Source organism: Aegilops tauschii, chromosome 4 (genome assembly GCF_002575655.3).
Source record: "Aegilops tauschii subsp. strangulata cultivar AL8/78 chromosome 4, Aet v6.0, whole genome shotgun sequence".
Classification (NCBI taxonomy): domain Eukaryota; kingdom Viridiplantae; phylum Streptophyta; class Magnoliopsida; order Poales; family Poaceae; genus Aegilops; species Aegilops tauschii.
The window spans coordinates 403,420,188-403,447,196 of record NC_053038.3 but is presented as its reverse complement, the minus strand read 5'-3'; the positions used below and the strand labels follow the sequence as shown (position 1 = coordinate 403,447,196).

At 48.0% G+C, this 27,009-nt stretch overlaps 1 protein-coding gene across 1 annotated transcript; it reads left to right on the top strand.

Annotated features, from left to right (window-relative positions):
- The first annotated feature begins 8,243 nt into the window (after positions 1 to 8,243).
- On the top strand, positions 8,244 to 8,585 carry LOC141021917 (uncharacterized). Its single transcript, XM_073497771.1, has one exon. It carries the CDS (start codon positions 8,244 to 8,246, stop codon positions 8,583 to 8,585), a length of 342 nt encoding a protein of 113 aa, XP_073353872.1.
- Positions 8,586 to 27,009: the final 18,424 nt, after the last annotated feature.

Sequence of the window (27,009 nt, the reverse complement as noted above, 5' to 3'; positions counted from 1 at the left end):
CACGTTTACCGTGATAAATAAGGGTGAAAGTAGCACACGTTCACCAGAATGATAAACTAAACCCATTTCAGGGTCTTGCTTCCAGTATTTGATGACAAAATCCATGAGATACGAATCCATTAAAGCTCCTTTGCCAAATGTATTATATATATAGTCAACAATGTAAGTATCAAGATCACCAAAAGGACTATGCACCATAAAGAATGCATTCCTGCAGTAAACATACAGATATGGGATCAATAAAATAAAATTAAAAACAAAACACACAAAAAGGATTAAGCGCACACACATAAAACTTACTCGTGGTATTTGGTCACAAAATCTTTGCTCAGAACAAGATCCTTTATTTTCCTCGCCTCATCAATATATTTGAACCTCAGAGGCTTCAATTTCTCTATAGAGCATCTCAACTTAAAAGCCCTCTCACGTGCCCTCTTGTTCGAAAATATTTCAACGTCATCCTCAGGAGGGCGATTAATTGCTGCACTCCTAGCCCTAGTGGCGCGAGGACACGGCGTAACAAAATCATCATCATCAACATCAAATACATCGCGTGGAGAGCTAGGTCGAGAAACACTTCCACCATCAGGTCCAGACGCCACAACTGTGTTCAAACCATCTCCAGCCAGAGAACCAGAATTATCTGGAGAGATTTCAATGACACAATTCTCCATAACCACCTCAGAACCCTGGGACTCGAACAGTGACGTACAGCCTTCATGAAGCCCCCCATCAAAACCTAAAACCGTGTAGAAAAAAACATGGAAACTCTCAGCACAAAATAAAAAACCTAAAAACATGTAATACATCTCATTAAAATAAAAAATGCAGTTCACTAAAGAATAGAATGCAGCACAATTGTCTACAACAATGCAGAACAAAAAATGTATACAACAATGCAGCCCACTTGTATACAACAATGCAGCCCACTTATGAAGAACAATGTAGCTCACTTGCCCAAAAAATAAAATGCATCTCACTAACACAAAAAAATACACATCAATTCTAAATCACGAACTTAACTAAACAAACTAGTAAAAAAAGCCCGTAAGAGCCGGAAGCAAGCAATACAAAAATAAAATAAAGGAAGGATAAAGAAGTTCACTAAAACAACCTTTATCTACAAAAATTAAAAGTGATGTTAAATCAAGGGAACACTTTCTCGATGTGAACCAACTATAGAGCATGGCCTTTCTGATGTAGCCAATGTGCTCCACCCCAAACTGAGCAACTCGAACACCATCCCAAGTCTGCAAGAATTGAAACATATAGAATCCACAATCATGCCTGCAATAAAAGAATAAAAAACATCAGTTTCACAAAATGAAATAAAAAAAGCTTGAGCAGTATGGAGAAGAGGGGCTGTACGGAACACACCCATTTGGCTGCATTGGGACAATGACATGTTTCAACACAAATCCATCAAGTGTAGGAGGATTTAGCGGCTCATCAGAACTTGAGCTTCCTTCTTTCCATGCATGCTTGATATTTTTAACCATCCTCCTAAAAACCCTGATCGCATCAGCGCTGCCAGGTTTATTGAGCGAGTCAAGAAATTCAAACCGCCTTTCTTTCACATTTAACGCAACTACACAATAATGACCAACGCCATCCCTCATATCTGGCGGATCAAAAGTTGCAAAAAGGACTTGTTCAAAGCACGAATAAATAAATAAAATTATTATAAGAAGAAGAAACAGAACACTATAAAAACAAACACGCAAAATATAGTATTCGACACATAAAAACATTACTCACTATATCCTTTTTATCAACACGCTCCTCGGCTTTTGAAGAGAACATCATTTTAACACTCCTGCCTACAGTACCACCATTCCAAATATTTGTCTGCCAATACAAAACCAAAAATCAAATAGTGCTCAAGAAAACATGTCGTCGCACGAAATCAGAAAAGAAAAGAAAAAAAAGAAAACAAAAATTTCTGCATTCTTACACAAATATGGTACGGGACAACCATTGTCGGAGATCCCTTAAACTTATCTACCAGCAAAGAAACCCCAAGATCTAGAAGTCTTGTAGTGAGCATCCCTTTATCCCAAAAGGATTGACCAACTTCGCCAATGGTAATATCACCCATCTCAGTTTTAAAAGCAATCATGTCCCTGAATTTTTCATGAAAAACTGAAACATAAGATACTTAAAAAATAACAACAAAGAAAAAGGGCTAAAAACCAAAATTAGAAAATACATATGAACAAAACAATTTCTAAAAAACCATACTTCTTCTTCTTGTCCCTCCGAACCCTCATAACAGAAGCGTACAACTCATTGTATCTTTTAAGGAGAGCTGGATCAATGCTCGACGGTGTCACAACAGGAAGTTCATCATGTGTAATAAAAAAAGATGAAGTTCACTTATCCAAATAATGAAGTTCAAATATTAAGCCAAGGAAATTCTGCTAGCTATTTTGAAAATCATAAACAAAAGATCAAGTTTCACTTATCATTAAACATCTAATACAGATACAATAGTAATTAAACAAAATGAAATGAGAAAAACTTCAACTGTACTGTTCAAAACAAAACTCTTGCCTTCAGTGTCGGAGTCTTCATGCTGTTGTTCTTCAGAGCTGACCAATACATTTTCTTGGATAGGTCGCGACGAATCCAACACAACATCACTAGACTGTCCTTCTGCAGCAACATGAACATTATCTGGATTTACAACAGTCTGGTCAACCGCAACATCCTTAGATACTTCTGCTACATGAGGCTCCACTCTCGATACTTCAGGAACATCGTTGGCCGCCAGACAAACACGGGAAGCAACAACACTAGCAGTAGGGACGACATTCTCCAGCGGCTTTTCAATGCCAAATTCAGAATCTTCATGCCGGATGGGGGAAACAGCATCATGGGATTCTTGAGCTACAGAAGGGTCTGCACAGTCGACGGAAACCGACGCAGAAGCACCAACACTGCCACCACCATCAACAGCACAACCGCCCTGATTCAGATCAACGTGAACTTCCACGTTTTCTTCTCCAGGTCGTGGAAAGATTAAAAAACACACAATAACACAAAAATGAGCGTGGGGATAATTAACACAACAAACAACTACAACCCACGTGTATCAAAACAACTACAACTTCAACACACATATAGGTAAAAAAAGAACTGCAGTTCACTTTGTCAAACGCTGCAGTTCAGTTATGTTAAATATTGAAGCTTACTTATGTAAAACATTATGGACCACGCATGCGAAATGGAATGCGGTTAACTTCTGTCAAAGACTGAAGCTCACACATGTAAAACTATTGCAGCTAACATATGTAAATGAAAATGCATATGACTGAGCATAAACAGCGTACATCAAGTTTATAACAACAACAACAACAAAAAAATTAGATTACAACACACTAACAGAACAAGTAATACAACTATACCTTATCAGCTACAACATCCGGAGGGGACGATGCATCAGCCAAGACCTCATCCTTCCCAGAGCCATCGTAGGACTCTTTGTGCACATCACAAGCAGCAACACCAGTCTACGGGCATAGAACAAACCAAAAACGAAAATAAAATGGTTACGACAAAAAAAAATCAACTATGCACAAGCAGTACACACTTTACAACCGTGAAGTACACAAAAAATACAATAAAAATGGAAAGCAACAAATGCAAGTTTAAGAAGAGGGACACATGGCAGAAGTACTTGTACCTGACCAATTCCATCGTCCCTAGTTCCATGGACACCACAAGATTCCACTCCAGCCTATCACGAAAACCAAAAATAGTGATGAGCAGTCCACATAATACACAAAAGAGGTTCAAAGCAACAAAAAACCTAGAACATACATTATCAGCGCCAACACCAGCGTCCTGATGGTTCATTTCATTCAAAATATGCCTAGCATCCTTCTCATACCGACCGCATTTTTCCTCCTGTGTATGTCTCAATTGAGCATAGGAAGACCGAACATTCGTCACTTCAATCTTCAGGCTTTCAATCACGTCACAATCAAAATTGTGAGCAGCGACAATATCTTCATCTCGTGGGCCATGGCCAACAGGGAAAAAACCAGCAACTGTCCTCAACCTGTCACCAGAGGTTGGCAAATCTTTAGTCAACTTCAAAACCTTCACAAGAAGCTCATCAATCTCCTCGTGTTTTTTGCCGCCAACAAATGTCTATTTAGAAGAGCTTCTATTATCAAACATCTGTCGAGCCATGAAACCACGAGTACGCGGCACCTCATCATCACAGGCAGGAAGCTAGCTACATATAGGCTCATAAAACCTAGCATGAGTGCTAGGTCCCGCATCAGAGCTGCCGCATACAACTGCAACAGGACGGTTGTACACAATATCACCTGATGCCTTCCACTGCAAAAAAAATACAAGTACACGTGCGAGTACTAGAAAATTTCAGATTTATAATGGCTGCACCTTTTAAAAAAAACTGATATTAAAAACTCAGATGCACTAACTGGCAGCTTCCCAAATTTGTAAGTTTCCAAGTAAATCTTTCCCTTCACAAGCACATCCTCATTGTATAACTTCATTAGGTCCTTGGTCGTCAGGTATGACGCACGTGGCGTCAACGTGTGCATGACTGAAAATTTGCGAAGCTTCAAGCAGTCAAGATACATAATCAGGGGGACAATGGCACAACCCTCTGCACAATTCTGCTTGCTGCCTTCTGTTTGCCACCTCACCACAGCTGCCTGCAACTCATCAACAACAAGCTGGCAAAAGTCCATCTGAGCCATAGCCGCATAATCCATGTTCTCTACCATTGCAGCAACTCTACCCAAACGAACTGCAGGCCTGGGGCACAGCAAATTCTGGTAGAGTATCAGGAAGAACACCTTCACAGCAAGGTCAACAGTCACATGATCATCTTCCTCCACCAACGCCTTCAACTTCTCAAGCAAGTCCTTGACACCTATACTTTTTGAACGGTCAAAGCCAAGCTCATCCTTGAGGGCACTCAACGAGTCATCATGGCCGCTGGCAGCAGGCATGGGTGCAGTGTGACGTCCCATGGTAAATAAAAAATGTGATGAACTGCATCACGATTGATTCGAAGAACCCTGCCATTCCCAAAGTCCATTATCATGGTGGTAGGGTCAATCATTCCCATCAGATAGCACATAAGAATGCGCGACACATTTTTCTTTACTGTCAGTTCAAAGACAACACCAAATCCAGCATCCCGAACACGACTACAGTGTGCCTCTTTCAACAAGGCAGCAGCCTTGCAAACAGTGGGAAGCGACAAACGTACGGTCTTGTTAAATCAAGAATCATCTCCCTCAGCATCATCTTCAGCTGCATTGCTCTTACTAGACTTCTTCCTCTGTGTAAAGGGAAATGCAATCCACATTAGAAGACTAGCCATAAAAAAAGAGACAGAGAAAACACAGATAGAATAACAATGAAGAAAACAAATGCAGTCCACTTCAACAAACCTTTGGAACAACATCCACCTCCTCGCCAGAGTCACCACAAACATCTTCATCGACATCGTCACGGGCACGCTTGGGTAGACTCTTAGATGAACCACAGTCTTTGCGTCTACCACTATGAACATCCCTCACAAAATCAGCAAGCACAAAGTCATCATCATCAGAGTTGGGACCTTTAGTGACATGTAGTCGCTTGCACTAAGGATCATCCTTTCCACCAGCTTCAGCTGTTCTCTTGCCAAGATTCTTGTTCATGCCAGCAACACGTGGACTCCGCCGAGGTGTACCACCTTCCTCAGCAACAGTACTCAGCCTCTTCTTCTGCAAAGAAGGCTTATTCTCCTTGGCAAATTTGGCACCCTTGGCACCATCTGCAGCTCTCCTCTGCTTCTCTTTCTCCGCAAACTCTTTTGAGTCACTTTCAAACCTCAACTTCTTCTTGCTTTGCTTCAACTCATATTCACGAAGCTGTTCCGAGACCATCCAATCCTGTGTAACTTCCTCTGTACCATCAACAGACTGCGATTGTGTCTCAGACAAAATGGGACGCCTCTGGTCAAAGCTCACACCAACATTACCCTCTGCAAAATAATGGTCAATCAATTGAGTAACCTCCTCAAACCCAGGCGCCCCAGCATGGAAAACAGACACTGCGCCAAAATGAAGTTTGACTATGGTCGTTAAAAAGTGCACAAAAAGAACAAATGCAGTACACTTAGACATATAAAATGCAGTGCTCCAACCATAAGCTAAAAACAAAAATTAATGCATTGCACAAAAAACTTGAATAAAATAACAATGCAGTTCACACATACATATAGTGGAGTTCACATATACAAAATAAAATACAGTGCTGCATACACTAACTTCATGTTTCTTCCCAAAAAAATGCCGGACTAGATACAGCAAGGCAACACCCATTGGTACAACATCAAAGTAACCAGCATACACAAAATAAACAAATCAATCACATACCAGAAGGAGGGGCCACACTTATGGGACAAGTTTCAATCGACGAATTCAATTGATGTCCTCCCTCTACACCATGATCCTTACCACCAGGACAACAAGACCCAATTGGTGTATCATTATGAGAACCACAATCACCTACTTGATTCAAAAAGAACCAGAAACAGAAATTACAAAACATCACGTGACAAAATAATGCAAACGAACGCTGACAACTAACAGAGCATAAACCAATATGAAGGTTGATTTAGGAAACTAGATAAACATCAAACAAAATAAACAAAAGCCTAAAATAAGCACTCCACATACCCTGAACTCCTCCTCCCACTCTGCTCGGCGAAGACATGGCGTTTGCCTGCAGCACAACGATGAAGTGACAAATATAAGCAACAAAATCGGCGAAAATCTCACGCAACCCTAGATCCACCTTGCTACACAAGAGTATCGACTCCAAAATCGAGATAAAATCGGCTGCCTACGGAAAAATTACACAAGCAAAACTAGCAACAACAACTACGAGAATAACAAAACAAGACGAGGGGACGATCAAGACCGAGAACAAGCGAAACGTACCACAAAAAAGGTGCGGCACCGGCGGCGCCGGCGACGACGGGGATGGGGGAGGGTGCGTCGACGGCAACGGACAGGAAAGGGCTGCGGGAGCGCAGCGGCAAGGGCTCGCGGAGCGGACGACGCGGAATGCAGGAATAAGAACCTCTTGAGGGCGGCGGTTCCTCGGGCGACGGCGGTTGTTGCGGGCGACGGCGGTTGCTGCGGGCGACGGCGGTTTTGCTCGAGGGAGGAACTGCAAGAGAGGAGAGGGGATTGTTCTCGGTCTCTCTCCCTGTCAGCGGAGCGGTGGGATCGCCTGGAACGGACACGTAGGAGGCCCGCGTGTGGCAAAAGGCAACATAAAACGGGCCGGCCCAAAAACGGCCCGGCTAAAATAAGAAAGACCACATCAAAACGCACATGATGCAGTTCTCTATGAAGAACAATGAAGTTCAATCGGTAAAAAAATATAAAATAAACGCAGTTCGTAAAAAAAGTTACAATAAAAAACAACACGCATGTTTAGAAAACGCATCCGAAAAGAAAAAGTCTACATTCAAATAAGTGCCACACAAAAAAATGGGGGGGGGGGCAACCCCCTACCCCTCCCGTACAAGGACTGTAGTAAGTACATGCAAAAAATAGATGCAGTACACATCACTAGAAAGATGCAGTGCATTTCGTTGCACGAAGCAGTACGGTTTAGCAATCCAGTTCCGGATTACCTACATGAATAAATACACGGTATAGAACACAGCGAAAAACTCGTAAAATTGCGAAATACATTGTACTTTATTCAGGGGCTACAGGAAGGACACGCAAAAAATACTGTGAAGTAAGCACCTATAGACAACATGCAGTTCTCCATTGCACACGATGCAGTGCAGAACTATAACCAATGCAGTTTCATTATCGCGCAGGATACATATAAACATCACAAAATGCCCGTTCGCACAGAAAGTGGTGGTTAAAAAAATATACTGATCAAAAATAAAAAAACCACGTTAAAAAACACCACGTTCGCATACAACCACCCAATCGGAGCGGTTCCATCGGCACAAGCCCACGATCAGAGACGCAACACCAACCCACGATCTGCACAAACCGCATCGTCAGCGAGATCGTGCAGTTCATCCGATGGGGCCATCCCACCCCGCGCCCTCCCCTTAAATTCAGACCCCTGCCATAGGCCTTCTCATCCACAACAACACAAGTATCCGTTGCGCTGCCACCAAATGGCTCCATCACATCCATCTCCACGCAAAACACCAAGCCCTACTACCGGCCATGGCGTTCGCCGACGAGTACCAGGGCGTGGAGGCCCACGGCAACACCAAGTTGCACGTCATCCACACCAACGACAAGAAGCAGGTGGCGATCACCCTCGCGCAGTACGAGCGCCACCTCAGCCTCCAGCGCCACAAGATCGTCGGCATTGATCTCGAGTACAACAACGAGCCTGAAGAGATGCAGAAACCCGCCCTCTACCAACTCTCCATCGGCAAGAAACACCCGGTGCTGCTCTTCCAACTGAGCGCCGCTGAAAGGTGCACCATATTCGACAACTTCCTCGCCGACCCCAGGTATACCTTTGCAGGCTTCTCCATCGACGGCGACAAAAAAGGCTAGAGCGCGTCAATCTGGAGGTCACCAACTTCGTTGACATCCAGAAGGAGTGGAGGGTGCCCGAGGCAACCAAGGAGTTGGACTCCTTGGAGACGTCTCTGGCATGCTCATCGACGACTACTACAACAACATGAAGAAGAAGATCACCGACGACGAGCACAAGCGCTGGGCCACCCTGCCTCTGTCCATGAGGCACATCGAGTACGCGGCAAAGGACGCCTACGCAGCGTACGAGATATGGAACCGCATCACCCTCACCCAGGACGAGCTTCGCCGTGCAAAGATGGAGAAGGAGGAGCCCCCCAAGAAGCGCGCCAGGAGCAGCTGGGGATGGGGAGACACTGACTGGTGAAGAAGAAGATGGTGCCGGCCAAAGAGCCACCAATGCCAGCGTCGTTTTAGAATTATCATCAAATTTTCTTTATGTTGTTTGCTTATGTATCGTTAGTTTGCTTGTGATCATTTGCTTTTGCTGAACTTAGTTTGCTTGCCATGCAGAATCGCTTGTAATGATGTGAACTTTGATTATGTTAGATTCCTTTATGTTGAAATTAGTTTGCTCATGATGAACTTGTCATACAGAATGCCTGTGATAATTTGTTTTCTGTTGTTTGCTTATGAATCATTAGATTCGAGCAGTGTGCAAATACGTTTTTTACGCATGCAGTGCAAGTTGTGTACCAATGCAGTACAGACTCTGTCAAATGAAGTTTACACATACCCAACAAAGCAGTGCACGCCCCTAAATTTGAAAAAACAAATAGATAAGAGAAAAAACACAAAAAGAAAAATGCGATCTGCATATGTAGTGCCGAAAAATATGAACGTGTAGTACACAAACGTAATCAATCCAGTACAAGATTGATTTACTAAGAAGTGCACTCCCCTACATTGGGAAAAAGATTACATAAGAGCAAAAACACGAAAACAAAAATGAGAACTGTGCATGTAATACGGACTGCGTGCACATGTAGTACAGAACTCTGATCAGTGCAGTGCACAGATGGTTTACAAAGCAGTGCACGCCCCTACATTAAAAAAAGTAGTGCGGAAATATATGAACGTGCAGTACAGGAACATAATCAATGCAGTACAAGTATGTTTACTAAGCAGTGCACTCCCCTACATTGGAAAAAAGATTACATAAGAGCAAAAACATGAAAACAAAAAATGAGAACTGTACATGTAGTACGGAATGCTTGCACATGCAGTGCAAGGACGGTTTGCTAAGCAGTGCGCGCCCTTACATTGAAAAAAAATAGAAAAAAAATTGACCACCCAGGTGCAGCCGGCCCCAGCCAGTCTCGTAGTAGGTCTGCGCCAACAGCAGGCGAGTCGTTCTGAGCCATGATGCGTGGGGCCGGCCGCACAAGGGCCCACAGGTCAGAGAGCATAGAGCAGCGAGCGCCGTGTATAAGCGCCCAAATAAGTAACCAGAGGAGTTCGATATGGCTGCCTCGCCAGCTCTTATAAACAGGTCGGGCGCGTCTTCGGCGGGCGAGGTGGGACTAAATATTAGAGCGCACACACAGCGCACCGGGAACCAGCCGTGCTCACAGGCCAACTTGGGCCCAATGCGCTTCACTCCACGAACACAGGCCCAACACACAAAAGAAAGGCCACTGATTTTTTTTGTAAAAAAACCCACATACCATACACAAAACGCAGGCCCAACCACGCGTTCCGCGGTTCGTCTTGATATGACAATGCAGTTCGCTATTTTCAGGTAAGCAGTCCTTTTGCTACTCAAATGCATTCGACGACACTGAATCAGAACCAATCCACCACCTAACACCAACCACAAACATTTATTACTTCTGTTGCTCAATTGGTTGCATAAAAACGTATCCATTCGTGCTCAGACTAACACAACTCCTCCCCCCGTTCCTCTTTTTCTTCAAATTGTAGATCTAGGGTTCATCCCATCCCTAGCTCTTCGCTGGAATTCCATTGAACCAGCCATGGACTGTAAGTGCGGGTGTTTGGCAAAGATGGCGCCCGTAGCGGACACATGCGTGTACGCAGAAGGTCTGGAGCTCACCAACGCTGAGTGGCGCAGCATGCTCGGGTGCCTGATGATACCCAACAGGGGGTTTCGGCTGCCATTTCTTCATCGCCTCACAACCGCAGATCTGCAGGAAAGTTGGGTATGTTTTCCCCCTCACAATTCTGGACATAATCTAGCCTGCAAATCCACATCTGAATATATAGTTCAATCAATTTGTTCAGTAGTGTCAACAAAAATACAAAACATAATTTGTATTGTTGTTCAGATTTGTTAGCTATTAAGAATAGATGCTTCCACTTATTTTTCTTCAGTACCACACCAGGTATCGACAATAGTTAGATCAGAACCCCAACACACGAACAAACAAAAAGGGTCAGTAGATCAGCGATGCAGTTCTGTTGATATGCTGGCGAAGTACACTGTAACTGACCTTGCAGTACAAGCATGTTGCACTATAATATATATGCTAGTAAAACTAGAGGTCAATTCCGTATATAAGTTTCTTCATACATTGCAACTACTTTAGAAAATAGTAGTCATATATGTGTAAGTATTTAAGTCAACATAAACACATCATCCTAAGTATAAAGAAAAACATTCGTTGTTTACTTATAAAATTCTTTTAACACCCATTCCAATATGCAGAAACTGCCATCCACAATAAAATTTCATGCTCCGAGTTCAGGGAAGATTACTTTGGAGACAGAACACAAGAATGGGTATGCAGACATGCAAGCTGACTACCACATCGACTCTGAAAACTGCATCAACATAACTACTGGTTGGAAAGATTTTGTCTCCCAGAATGGCTTTGACGTCGGAGAAGTGGCCATGGTGTTTTTCTACAAAGCAGAAGGCTCCCTCAAGTTTACAATATTTGCACTCTAGGCTGTCTAATATGAATCAAACAATATTTCTAATGCTTTGATTATGCTGTATGCTTTTAAAATTATGTCCATCAGACACTTTGAACGATGCCTATTTTAAAGTATGCAACCTCAACTGCATCATTTTATTATCCTTTTTAGACAAGTTGTTGTTGGCAGTAATGCAGTTCTCTCAAGCACATAGTGTGGTCCTAATAATAAAAAAAGCAGTCCTCTAAACAGTATTTTGCAGTTAACATATGATGTTCAAAAACAATTCTCATAGTATGCAGTTCAAAATAATTCTTATAATAACTATTCAGCTAACACAAGCATAAAATGGACCATCCATTCTAATACCATAATAGAAACATTAACCACACTGCTAATGCAGTACGGAAGTGCACATTATGAAGTCCTATAGAACACAGAATTCAGTTTAAGAAAACAAAAATCTCATAAACTGGAATAACCACTGTAAAGTAGCTACAACGAAGTACACTACTAACGAAAATGCAGTGCACAACAACGTATGCCACAACTACACCAATTAAAATTAAAAACAGTAGAACTGCAGACATGTGGTAGACTATCGAAAAATACTCCCGAAACAACGTATGCCTAAAAATTGTCCAGCCACTAAACTATCGAAAAAATACTCCCGCAAAAAATTACATGGAAGACACGGCAACTGGACGAACAACATCAGCTCTCGTTTAAAAATTGCAATTACAAAATTAAAATTATACCCGCAATACAATGTATTCAAACCTATAGCAACACTAATTACAATATTCAAACATGCATGGACGCGCAAAAATCCAAAAAATCGTCAAGAACAGAGGAGCAGACGAAGCTCTCCCGCCCGCACAATCAAAATAACAGGAATTGAAAACAAACTCCTAAAAATTAACAAATTATAGAGTGAACGGACCGATTAAAACGAACACAATCAAACAATTCCTACTAAAAACAACATGCGAGCACAAAAAAATCGCATCTGAAGCGAACACGGACGAACAGAGAAAGCTTGTCCGCCAAATCCCTCGATTTGCAAGCACTCTAGTAGATTTTCCTGTAAATTAGAAAGAATAAAGGTAAAATGAGATACAGAGACAAACTAAATCACCCCACAACACCCGATTCCACACAGAATACGCGGGCGGATCGCCAGAAAATGAAGCAGTTCTCCCGTGTAGCATTGCAGTGCACGACGTAAAGAAGATGCAGTTCGCTTCTGTTGAGCATGCAATGCCGAAGTGTTATTAGAATAACTATTCTGATAATATTATCAGAATAGACCGGCTGTATATATATGTGTGTGTGTGTGTATATATATGGCTTCTGCACAACATCTCCATCATCATTATAAGTACATCCTACGCAGGTGAGTTAGGATGCACTTGATCCCAGAAAGGTATCTATCCTTCAAACCAGAGGAGTGCTTCAAACTAACAACAATACATAATATCCAACAAAAGAGGGTCATGCTACAGCAGCAGGATACATGGCTCAGTCTAGATATCCGTACGAATCTAGTTGTGCATATTTGCTATTGGCATGAACCACATCGCCGCATGTCGGGTTTGCAAAAGCCATCCATCGCATGGAAGCTTGATGCCTTTCACACACTGAAGATTATCTGGCAACAAGCTGTGTCGACGAATCTCTGGATATGGTGATTCATGAAACCCATGGTATGATGTGTAAACACAGTTCCCCCTGGCGAATGGAAGTTGCATAGCACGGTAATCATCGCGGTGATATGATCGATGATTGGTTGGATGATGGGGTAATTGAGCCCGAGGAACATGGAGTGGTTGCCGAGGCTGTAAACCCGCCTCTAGTTGAATACGCCTGGCCCAGCGGAGCTGGGATCTTTGTCGAACACGAAGCAGCCATAGCCATCAATGTCACGAACGCCCCAGGCATTGTACTGCATGTGGTTTGATGAAATGGTTTGGTCAATTTGGTACGTGCAAATGAGCATAAAATGACCACCGTCAGCTGAATGAGCGATAAACCACCACCCATCGGCCGGTATGATTCCAGGTCCTGGAATCATGAAGGCCAGCGCATTTGCGTCTGCTGCAAAAATTCAAATTGGAGACCAAAAGGACAAAAATAAATAATCATGTTCAGAGTATGTGTGGAATTAAGATTATTATAACAGTGACACATATCATAGACAGAGAATTGCAATGCCGTGGTCATAATCATACCCCAAGTTAAAAAAATAAGCCAATGGCTTTCATATTCTCTACTCCTATAAAAGACTCAGTTGGTGATGATGGTGTGTCTGCCATCCGTCATTTTTGACCATCAGATCTGCATCTAACGACTATGATGTAAGTCGTGGAATTTTTGCAACAAGACCCCACTCCTCTGCTCCAATTTGCAGAAACCCCTTAGTATCTTGAAACCAACCACATCCCTCCCCCACCTCATCAAAATAGCCACAAGGAATATATTTTGAGTGAAACCTAATACGAGTATATTTTTAGTGATATATACACCAAACTATAGTGTTTTTCTTTCAAGTTTGTGCACATGTATTATTCTATTTTGGATCCGTTGCAACGCACGGGCACATTGCTAGTCTAGCAATATATCATGGTTCAAACATCATGTAACAATTAGAGGAAAACAGATATGACAGGGCCTACTCCTATTCTACCATAGCACTTACTACAGTTATCATATCAACTCTAAGCAATAACATGCGTTGTTATAAAAATCCTGGAAATGAGAGTAACATATAGCAATCATGAGGTTATACTCATAATATCTATTCTAACAATCATTAGATGCCAATTGTTCTCATATCAACTCTAACAATAACATGTGTGGTCATAAAAATCTAGGAAATGAGAGGAACATATAGCAATGATGTGGTTATAGACATACTATATATTCTAAATTTGTAACAATGAATAGGCAGTCGTATTCTTAAGGTAAAGATGAGATGAGATAGAACAATTACACGACAATAGATTCCACCAGTATAGGCACCCAATCTGTGCATCGATCGCATAAACGATGCCATCGTGCACTATAGCATCAGACAGAAATGTTGGGTGAAGAGGATCGATGATGAGCCATAACCATGTATGGCGACCAGATTCCAGATAGACTAATCCCATGTTGAACATGGCAATGAGCTTGTAATCCATGTAGTCTTATGATGGTGTGGGCACTTCGCAGATTACAACCTTCAGCAAACAGAGTTCGAGCCAAAAGCTCGACGCGTCTCGTGCATAGTAGGCAGGATTGTCCGTCGGGCGGCGAGGCTCGATGGCAACGGTATCCAACGATGGAAGGGTGATCACTCGCTAGGTGTAGATATCCACGAGACACCACGGACTACCAGATTGGTGGATGAGGACGATCCAGTTGGCCTTCATGCCCGCCTAGTAGTGGCTGCACATCAAGGATAGGTGGACGGGTAGTGGTAGCATGTCGAGGGGCACCACGGCAACCTCCGTAGGATCATCAAGTCGGTGTCTGGGCCACCTGCGAGGATCGGGCATCAGCAAGCAGGGTGTCTTGAAAAGAGCCGGCCGGTTGCAGACGAGTAGATGGTACAAAGACACCGAGCATGCGGCCCGACGGACGGTGTTGAGTAGGCCCATACGATTACAGATCTGCTCCAAGAGAACATCGGGGAGGGAATTCCAATCGCGGCTCTGCGTGTCAGTCGGTTCTGCCATAGGGTTTTTTAGGGCGCTGAGTGACTGGGGTTTTCGGTGCCTGCGAGCCAGCGGGGAAGTGGATTCAGGCGGGCGAGCGAAGAAGATGGCGTGGGTGGCCGAGCAGTGAGCGGGGGATATGATACGCGCGAGCTACCAAGGAAGATGGCGCGGGCGGGCGAGCAGTGAGCGGGGGGAAATGGTGTGCGGCCGACGATGGGGAAGAGAGGAGGAAGAAGAAGAGAGGAGGAAGAAGAGTGAAAGATGGGGAAAAAAGTGCATTAAATCTCAATTCTACTAGTACTACTACCAGGATATACCGATGACATGTGGGTCTACCTCAAGAGGGCCCATATGTCAGTTAATGGAGGAGAGAGGTGCATAGTCGTATTTGCGGAAGCGTGCTCCACTGGCAAACATGATGGCAGTACTGGGTAAGGCTGATTTAGTAACACCAACACGCTGGTTCAGCTTATTAATCAAGTGTCCCATCTGCTGCTGCGTGTATTGTCACTTCACTATGAAGACTAGTTGAATAGTTCTCTCTGACCGAGATGGGGAATAATGGATCGCGAAGACTTCCTATCTACAGTATCCCTATGCCTGTACGCTCGGGCCCCTCCCAATGCTCCGCCTTGTACAGGTGCTAAGGCTGCCATGTAGGCAAAAAGTCTGATGTGGCAAGGTAATTAAGAGGAGAGATAAGTGTGGTGACCCCAGTACTAAGCGCGAGAACCTAGACAAAAGACTTAAATGGAAGGATCCCACCAATGCATGAAGAACTTTAGTTACAAAATCATTAAATAAAGGATGCTTAGCACCAACAAGTTAAGCACCTGTACATGTAAGCATTGGGAGCTTTAGTTGCTAAAGTTCTTAATGTGCTTAGCACCCCATGTAAGCACCGATGCATCCAGTCCAACAAGATGAAACATTGGCCAAGGCACCCGGCGCCAATAATGTAGGAGTACTAGTACTACCCCCTTTCCGGTTTATAGGGCTCAATTCAAAAATCTCATCAACCAAGGTAGATGATGAGTGGTGGAATAATTTTTGTAGTTTGCAAAAACACTCAATTAATGCACTCGTTTTCCTCAAAAAATTATGTTTACCAATGCATTAATTTTGTTTCAAACTTTGACCATCTACTCCCTCCATCCAGGTGAGTCATCTTTGGTTGTGCACCGTGACCAAGGAGGGAAAAACAAGAGAACTTAATGTTTATTTGCTACTCCCTCCATTCCTAAATATTGTCTGTTTAGACATTCAAATGGAATACACCATACGGATGTATGTAGACATATTTTAGAGTGTAGATTCACTCATTTTGCTCCATACGTAGTCACTTGTTGAAATCTCTAGAGAGACAAATACTCCATGGGAACAGAGGGAGGCTTTTACCCCGTATTTGGGAACAGAGGGAGTATCACAATATGGAGGGATCAGAGAAAGCTTGAAATATGAACATGTCAATGGGAGGGAGTAAAAGCCTCATGCATGCATGCATGCAACATGCAACACTCACACATACACATGGACGCACGCAATACTCACGCACCCATGCGGCACACAGCACGTGACGCAACACACGCGCTCACGCTCAAGTGCTCAACCTACTCCCTACGTCCGTGAAAGACTGCACATTTAGAGATTTACACATTGACCAGGGCATAATTAACGCCCAAAAGTAGCAGATTTATGTGTGCATGCGACCATTGAGAGAAGAAGATTAAATGAAGGTTGTTGCATGCTGTAATTAAGGATAGACATGTAGCCTATAGCTAGAGCACAAGTTGGTGCATAAGTTAATCAATATCGATTTTGGATTAAAGGCTAAATGCATTGGAAGTGTAGATGTACACTCTTTGTTTTTTAGCCGATGTACACTCTTTGTTGGAAGACCAAGGGAGTACACATGCATGCACTCACATACACAGCCAGGGTGGTTCACACGCAAGGGTTGGACTCCTGTCGCGCCTACGTAAAGTTTTGTTCAACTCATTTCTTTGCTCTGCCAACTGACAGGTGGGACCCAGAAACCAGGTGACAATTTAACCAGTCAACGAAGTGCCACATCGAGTATGTGGCCGGTCAGTAGGGTGCAATACGGTGCTCTACGATGAGCTAGTGATCGTATAATCACCGCAAAACTATATATAGTGACCGTAAAGAGCGTATTGTTACATACGTTGACCGCCAGTGTATTTTTCTCGTTTCAAATTAAGCCATATTTAACCGGAAAGGACTAGTACTTGTACTGCTTTGATGTGTCCCATCAACTCGCCGAACGAGGAGAAGCTTGCTTACTACGCCTCTCCCTCGCCCACACGCGTGGTGGCTCGCAGGACGAGGAGGGGGTTTTGACTACAGTGCCCTCTCCCTCTCCCTCTCGCTCGCCCTCGCCCTCGCGGTGGACGTGCAGCAGTTCAATCGGTGTCAGATTGCCAGAAGCATATTGTACTGTAGTATCATCATTGTTGGACCTTCCGAAGAGGCGAAGAGCCAAGTGCAAGGTTCACACGAGTACGAACTGTTGAACCTCCCGAAGAGGCAAAGATCCAAGCGCAAGGTTTTATAGGAGTTGTCATCCTAGTAGGAGTATTAAAACTATAGCGAACGATGCTACTGTATGATGCCGCCACGTCACCTATATCCAAAGCTGTGCCACCTTTTTTTTCTCAATGAGCGTGTTGGATCCCGTGCAACAACCACACAAGTTGCACGCACACATAACACATTTACTAGAAATAAATTCTAAAGGACAAATGCCAGTATGCCACGCAAGTTCATCTCCAATTCATGTGATAAATTTGTGCACGACTAGTCTACATATATTCAGAGCGCTACCGTTCACAATTTTACCATACCCACCTTACACGTTATAGATGGGCTACATGTCCTCCTCCAGGTCCCAGTCCCAGGTGTTCTTCATGGATGGCATGATCCATAGCGGTGGGCAACGAGAATCATTGCCACAGCTTTCTAGTCCGGTTCCACACGATGGAGACTCATCCAAGCTGAAGCGGCATAAATCAGGGATAGCGTGTCCCAGCATGTCGTTCATCCGGCGGTGCGCACTAAAGACACAATCATGCTTCATGAACGGCATGCCTTCAGTGTCGTGCACGGAAGGTGGCATCCGCTTCAGAATGGGGTAGCTGTCCCCAATGAAAAGTGAGTACTCTCCAAGAGTGTTCCTCGGCACCCACGTAGCATCACGGGGGTCGAACTCGGCGCCGTTCATCTGGTACACGCGGCATCTCAGATCTGGACACATGGTGACGTACACCGTCAAGGTCCATGCATAATAATGTTGTGCTCAAATATGGCGGTCAGTAATACTGTGCAGCAAATAGTACTACTCCGGTATAGAGGAAGTAAAATAACCGACTTATTATATATAGCCACTCTTGGCTACATGGATGAGATAGTAAGACATGGAAAAACAAAAATGGTGGCAGCTAGTGGGTTCAAGTCTTCAAGGGCCTAAGCTAGCTATACACGTCATCCAAGGAAAAAAGTACTCCTACTAGTACTAGTAAGTAGTACAACAACGAAAGAGAAGGTGAGAGGGTTAAAAAATATAATACTAAATGGAATACCGGGGTAGATGGTGACGGTCCGATCGTGGTAGATTGTGCGACCATGTTGCACATCAGTGGTGCCATGGGTAACGACGGCTAAGATAGTTGATCCCAATATGCCAAAGTCAGCTACAAGGTTCCAGGTTAGACCAAATCGCGGATGCAAATGCACATCCAGGATCGGCGATCTTATTTTGATCGGGGGATGACTAGTCCCTTCAAAATAATGGAGCACCGTTAGGGATGCAAATGATGGTTTGTGCATTCCGTTGGTAATCTCCCGTACCGTAGGATGGCAACCAGTTGAAACAAGTCCTCTGGCTTGTCACCGCGAAGATGCGGCCTAGATGGTGCATGGTGTCTTCGAACGTGTAGGGGTACAAATCTGCCGCGGCCAACATGCGCCAGCCTCTGCTGTTACTGCCTCTTGCATTGATGGCAATCCTTATGTCGAACACTACGATGAGATAGTAATCGTCGTAGCCACGTCGCTTTGTCGGCGGGTCCGCAATTACTATCTTCTTCAATCTCATGTAGGCATCATCATACGTATTCAAGCCCAGCCAGTCCGGAAGGCTGATCCCAATGGTTGAGAAGGGGTCTACGGGAATGGACGCACTGCTGTGGATGTTGTGCAAAATGCTGGTGGTATCCGGCCGAAAGTATGCAAGCCAATCTTCGTAGGCACTGACCCAGACCTATATATAAGATGGTGGGCAGCAGAGAAATTACGGGATGGAAATGGAATAACTAAGTACTACATGATCAAACTCCATGACTGACCTGCTCATCGGACAAAATCCGACTACCTCTCGACGTCGGCAACTCTAGCGGAGTCAACATGCAACCATGGCCAGGGAGCGGTGGACTGTTTGAAGGATTGTCCCATAGAAGAACCTTCTCCTCGAGGACGCAGGGAAGACCAACAAGCATGGCCTTTTCCCAAGTCTGTTTAAGCACCGTCTTGAAAAAGTTGGTGCAGGATGCACCGAGTCTTGCGGCGGAGAGGACGTCGGAGCGGCGTGCGATTACTCCCAGAGGACCGTCGTCCAAGGTCTCCCAGCCCCGACGAGGAGGAGAACCGCCTGGCGAATCCATGGGAGTAGCGACGAACTGCCTTCTCTTCGGGGGGAGGGGAACTGGCGAGGAGGAGATAAGAGCGTAGTAACCGCATGGCCTCGTCCCTTCCAACTGTAGCTCCTCGATCGTTCCTTAGTGAAGGGGTGAGGCTATTATTTACTACGTACTCCTACTGTAGCAATACTAGTACTACTTTCTCAACTAGTAGTGCGATGTACTGTGCTTCTAGTATAGTGCACCAGTTTTGAACTCTTAATCTTAGGGCCAAGGAGCTATAGTTGGAAGTGGAGGGTAGTACTGTTCTCTAGAACCATCGCTATACTATCAATGCAGGGAAAGTACACCTACATAGTGGGTACTCTCGGTGCTCTATTCAAGCGCGTGGCTGGCCTACTCAGCCGCTCCTCTCACGCACACACTAGCAGCCTGTTTATCAGCAACGGTTACTGCGGGGGCAGAACATTTGAGTTATTTGATACAGCGAGACTAGGCTTTTCGCTTCCATTTGTGGAGGTGTAATGGATCTCGTCGAACTTTGTTAGTAGTTCCTTCTTTATGAATGAGATGAGGCAAAGCTTTTGCCTCCGTTTCAAAAAAAATCACGTCAAGAGGAATTTCTTTTATAGAGCCGATAATGGAGTGAAGTCTGAGGGAGTCCTGGATTAAGGGGTCCTCGGGTGTCCGGACTATAGTACGTGGGCCGGACTGATGGGCTGTAAAGATACAAGACCGAAGACTCTCTCCCGAGTCTGGATGGGACTCTCCTTGGCGTGGAAAGCAAGCTTGGCATCCGATATGAAGATTCCTTTCTCTGTAACCGACTTTGTATAACCCTACTCCCCTCCGGTGTCTATATAAACTGGAGGGCTTAGTCCATAGAGGCATCATCATAATCATACAGGCTAGACCTCTAGGGTTTGGTAGATCAACTCTTGTAATACTCATATATTCATCAAGATCAAATCAAGCAGGAAGTAGGGTATTACCTCCATAGAGAGGGCCCGAACCTGGGTAAACACCGTGTCCCCTGTCTCCTGTTACCATCGACCTCAAACGCATAGTTCGGGACCCCCTACCCGAGATCCGCCGGTTTTGACACCGACATTGGTGCTTTCATTGAGAGTTCCGCTGCGTCGTCTCCAAAAGGTTCGATGGCCCCGTCAATCATCTACAACAATGTTGTCCAGGGGGAAGTCTTCCTCCCTGGACAGATCTTCGTATTCGGCGGCTTCGCACTATGGGCCAACTCGCTTGGCCATCTAGAGCAGATCGACAGCTACGCCCCTGGCCATCAGGTCAGATTTGGAAGCTTGAACTACGTCGCTGATATCCATGGAGACTTGATCTTCGATGGATTCGCGCCCACGGTAGTCGCTCCCTGCCACCGCGATGAACATGACTTAAATCTGTCATCGGACCACACCCAGAAGATAGAGCCTGTGACTGATCTGGCCCAAGATCCGGAGCAGATCGCGCCATCCGAGGACGGGAAGCTCAACCCCGCCACGGAAGTCGCAGACTCAGTGGCGTTGGAGCCGCACACAGACCCAACCTCGGGTGGAATCTGTGCCACCGGACCCTCGGACTCGTTTCCGGCTACATGTTCCGAACCACGCGCGTCCGCGTACGTCGAGCTTGATCGGTCATCGATCATCGAATTCAGCTCCGTGGACATCTTTCGGCACTCACCTTTAGGCGATGTGCTAAACTCATTAAAAACACTCTCCTTAGCGGGGGACTCACAACCAAATTATATCTGGTTCGAACTGGACGCCGAGGACGGAGAATTTTGCTTCCCACCCACCTCCCACTTAATAGCCACTGTCGAAGATTTAACCGACATGGTTGATTACGGCTCTGAAGACATCGACGGTATGGACGACGATGCTGGAGAAGAGTAGGCCGAAAACCCGCCATTTATCGGACATTGGACGGCCACCTCCTCATACGACGTATACATGGTGGATGCGCCCAAAGAGAATAGCGGCAATGACAAGGAAGATCCAGTTGAGGATGAACCTCCTGAGATACAACCAAAGCACCGACGTAAGCAGCGCCGCTCTAAATCACGCTGCAGAAAAGACAGCAACACCGGCACAGGAGACGATAACACTCCGGACAGTGCCGAAGACAGAGAAGACCCCGACGAGCAAACTGCCGAACAGGACGATCGGGAAGATGGGCAAGTTAGCCCTGGTGAACAGGCCATACACGAAGACTCGGAGGACAGTAATTATCTTCCGCTCTCCGAGGATGAGGTGAGCCTTGGCAACGAGGAATTTATCGTGCCTGAGGAACCTCTCGAGCAGGAGCACTTTAAGCGCCGGCTAATAGCCACTGCAAGGAGCCTGAAAAATAAGCAGCGGCAGCTTCAAGCTGATCAAGATCTGCTCAACAATAGATGGACTGATGTCCTGGCAGCCGAGGAATATGGCCTCAAGCGCCCAGCCAAAAGTTACCCGAAGCACAAATTGCTACCTCAGTTCGATGACGAGGCACGGGAGCCCGTATCATCATCGCGCAATGCGGCTGACCAACCACCACGTGGTCGGGACAAAACGACAACTCAAGCCGAACACCAGCCCGCCCTACCTCACCGTAAGGGCAGAGATAAAACAGCTCAGGGACATACATATGATTTGCGGCAGGACTTGGACAGTAGAGCAGGTCAGAACAGATCGATCTATGGTTCACGGGAACGTGCCCCGACACGCGACAACGGCTACTTAGCCGGACGCAACAATCATACTCACGCCCAGGACGAGAACCGTAGACGGACTCCATCTGAGCTATGTCGCGACGTGGCCCGATATAGAGGCGCCGCACACCCCCTTTGCTTCACTGACGAAGTAATGGATCACAAATTCCTAGAAGGGTTTAAACCCGCGAATATCGAATCATATGATGGGACAACATACCCCGCGGTATGGATTGAGGATTTTATTCTCCATATTCATATGGCCCGGGGTGATGATCTTCATGCCATCAAATACCTCCCACTAAAACTCAAGGGACCAGCTCGACACTGGTTGAACAGTTTGCCCAAAAACTCCATTGGCAGTTGGGAGGACTTGGAAGAAGCTTTCCTTGACAACTTCCAAGGTACATATGTTCGACCTCCGGATGCCGACGACTTAAGTCACATAATTCAACAGCCCGGAGAGTCAGCCAGGAAATTGTGGACTAGGTTCTTAACCAAAAAGAACCAGATCGTCGACTGTCCGGATGCCGAAGCCCTGGCGGCCTTTAAACACAGTGTCGGGTGGTAGGTGCGACATATGCCAATGGGTGGCTTATCATGGTGGGTGCCAATAAGACGTCGCCGGTGCCTGGAAACGGGATGAGGCGAAGACATGCACGCCGGCGAATCTTACCCAGGTTCGGGGCTCTCCGAGGAGATAACACCCCTAGTCCTGCTCTGCGGGGTCTCCGCATGATCACTAAATCAGGAAGTGTGGTTACAATCGCTCCTAGAGCTGTTGGGTTCAAGGGAGAAGAAGAACAAGGCTAGCTCTTGCTTCTCTCTCTCTATGGTGTGTGTGTAATGCTAAGAAGCCAACCCTTTGCATGGGTGCCCCGGGGGGTTTATATAGGCCTACCCCCCGGGGGTACAATTGTAATCCGGCTGGGCACTGGTCCCAGCCGTCAGTGTCTACGCTCGCCGGCTTCTCCGCCGGCTGTTGGGGCCCGCCGACTGGTGGGTCCCGCCGGCTGCCGGCCTCTTGGTCGACAGGGCGGCCCCACCGCCTAGGGTCTGGTCGGCGGCTGCTTACTGTAGCCTCGCCCCTGATGACGAGGGCTTCATTGAGGTAAGCGTGGCTACAGTGGGCCGCCTCGAGGGCTCTCACTATAGCCTTACCTCGTCTTGTCTCCTTAATGTGGCACATGCTTCGAGGGAGGGGGTAGCCGGCTTCTGGGGGCCGGCTACGCCCCTGGCCGACTGGGGGAGGCCGGGCCGCCTTCGCGCCTCTCTCTGGCTGAAGGGGCCCGCCGCCCATGGGCCATACTGGCGTCTGCCGTGGGTGACGTCGAGGCTAGCATGGCTACAGTGCCGAGCCGGACGGGAGATGGCCGTCCCGTACGGCGTCCTGTGGCCATGCCTGCCTCGGGCTTCGGGGGTAGTGGGCCACACTGTGGCCACACCCCGTCTTGTCACCGTTATGTGGCGTAGCTTTGGTGGTTGTGGTCTTGGCCGGCTTCTTGAAGTCGGCGCTCTTCGAGGCCGGCTTCTGGGAAGTCGGTATCCTTTACGGCCGGCTTCCTGGAGTCGGCCACCCCGTGGTTATCCTGGGGGGAGGTTGCTGAGGCTGGGCCACCTTCCGTGAGTCGGCTTCAGAGGTAGCCGGCCAGGGAAGGCGGTCCAATGCTTGGAGTGCTTCAAGGCCCAAAGGCCTGATAATTTTTTGGAAGAGCCAGGGGCAGTCGGTTAGGCTACCCGTTGCCATTTACTCCGACAGTAGTCCCCGAAGCTGATCGGGCTTCGAGGTTGGGTAGGAGTTGAGAAGCTCGATCAGCTTCCTATCTTGACAAGTCGGCAGCTAGGAGCCGGCTTTGGTTAGACGCGCCGCATTGGTCAAAAATTCCGGAGTCGGAGGGCGGGAGCTCGCCAGTGCGTGCGCCGGGCCGCGGGCCGGCCACTTGCCGTCTGCGAACCACGTGGCCTCTCTCGGCCAAAAAGCCTGCCAGCCCACGCGCGCGACGGGACGTCGCCGCAGGGCGGGGGCCCGCCACGTCCACGCTCGGGCCCAGGCGCGGATTCTCTGCAGCCCGAAACCGCCCGCACGTCTCCTTGCGGCAGTTTCGGCACGCCTTTAGGGCGTAATAATCGCAAGGCATGGGGGGAGTGGGTGCAGTTAATCCCACGTCTCACCCCACGTCCGGCCTCCCCGGCTTCACCTCGCGAAGCTATAAGTAGGGGGAGAGGGAGAGCGGCAGGCTCTCGCACGCTCCTCCCCCTTCCACCATCTTCTTCCTCTTGCCGTTTCTTGCAACAGCGCCTCGCCGCCGCGCTCTTCCACTACTCGTTCCTCCGCCGCCGCGCTCATTTTCACCATGCCGCCCGCCACGGAGCAATATGGCAGGGATTGGGACGGCTCCAACGTCCACGAGGATCACGTCGAATTCCTCCACATGACCCGGCGACTGCCCAGCGCGGACAGGGTGGAGGTCCGTCTCGCGCCGGCGAAGGAGCTTACGCCGGAGCCGCGGGAGGGCGAGCGGGTGGTCTTCCGCTCGCATTTCTTGCGCGGAATCGGCCTGCCCGTGAGCGCCTTCTTCCGCTCTTGGCTCGAGTTCTACCAGCTCTAGCCGCACCACCTCACCCCAAACGCGGTGGTGCTGCTGTCTGCCTTCGTCACCCTGTGCGAAGGCTACCTCGGCGTCCTCCCCACCCTCGAGCTCTGGGGGGAGTTCTTCCAGTCCAAGCTGGGCCCTTGCGCTCGCAGGGCGTGCCGGCTCAGACTGGCGCCTTCATCGCGGTGCGGAGGGTGGCTGCCGACAACCCCTTCCCCATCATCACGCTAATCCAGTCGGTGAAGCTATGGCAAAAGTCGTATTTCTACGTCAGAAGCATCGCTCCGCAGGGCGACTACGTCAACCTGCCGGCTTACGTAGCCGGCCCACCGGCGGGCAGGCAGCCCAGTGGTCCTACCGGGCCGTGACTCTGACGCCGGCTGGATCCGCAGCCGTCGCCCGAGTGCGAGCGATGACCCAGTCGGAGGGCTTGACGGGGCCCGACCTGCTGGCCGCCTTCGTCACACGCCGGGTACTTCTGCTCCAGAGCCGCCCTCATCTGATCTGTCAGATGAGCGGCCAGCTCGATCCGAGCCGGATGTGCACCAAGGACATGCCGCACGAGGAGGTTGCCTATATGGTGAACTACCTCGCGAACTGCAAACTCTCCGAAGAGTGGCAGTTCGGCAAGGAGCCATATAGCCGAGCCAATCCGCCGCCCACGGTATGTTCTCCTTGTCCCTTCTTTTTCTCTTAGCTTTGTCGCCGAGTTCCTTTGGCCGACTCTGACTAGACGGCTTGTCTTCGACAGAGTCCTCTTCTTCGGCCTGCCAGCGGGTCGGATGCGGAGCGCCGATTTGTCCCCGACCGGACGCAGCACGACCTGGAGGACCCCGACTTGGGGGCGGCCGCTATGGACGACAACACCGAGCCGGGTGGTGGCCAAGCCGGCGGCGAAGCAGGCGGCTCCGGGCATGGAGTCACCTTCGACGACTGGCCAGACGGCGATGAGGCCGTAGTCGTCCCGCGCCGCCGGCCGGCATCTGGACGTGGCGCGGGTTCCTCCGCTGCACCGCCTGCTCGGGGCGGCGGGCAAAAGCGTCGCGCCGCCCAGGGTTTGTTCGGCAGTCAGACGAAGAAGCCCAGGGGCGGGGCGGCGGCGACTAGGCGGGAGGAGGCGGCCGCGAAGGCGGCTCGCTTCCGCAAGACGGTGAAGCAACCACAGACGGTGTCGGCGTAAGTTCGAACTCTTTTGTGTACTCTTTTTTCTCTTTCTTTTCTTTGGTGGTTCCTGAATCCTTGTCTTTTTCTCCAAACAACCAGAGCTCCATTGTCGCTTGAGCGGGCGGCTGCCGCATCCGTCGTCGAGTCGCCGAGGGGGTCTGGGAGCACCACTCGCCGCGTGGACCCCCGTGCCGACCTTCAGGAGGCGACGGAACGGAACGCGCGGGAGGCGCGGGAGGAGCGGGAGGCGGAGGCACGGAAGGCGGCGGCCGCCCAGGCGGCGCAGGAGGAGGAGGCGGCGAAGGTGCGCGCTGACGCCGCAGCCAAGGCCCAAGCGGAGGCTACAGCTGCGGCAACGGTAGAGGGGGCCTTGTTGGTCACCCCATTGCGCGTCGCGGCGCCTGGGGCCCCGGAGCCCTCGCCAGAAGGAGCCGGCGGCGACCAGCCAGGGCTGGAGAGGGACGACGACGTCGTCATCCTGGAGAGGGCGCCGGTGCTGACCCCTCCGACTGGGGCGCCTCAAGGCGGCCGGCCTGATCTGCCGCCTGCGCAGTCGGCGGGGGGCGAGCCGGCCGCGAGGACTGAGCTGGCGTTCCGGATGCCGCCGAGCCGGCGCACGGGGAAGGCTGCGTCGGAGCCACAGAAGGCCGCGTCGGAGCCGCAGCCGGCCGCGGGCTCCAGCTCGTCGGCCCAGGATGTGGAGGTGGCCAGCGCTACCTCGGGGTGGACGCCGGGAGGAGGGAC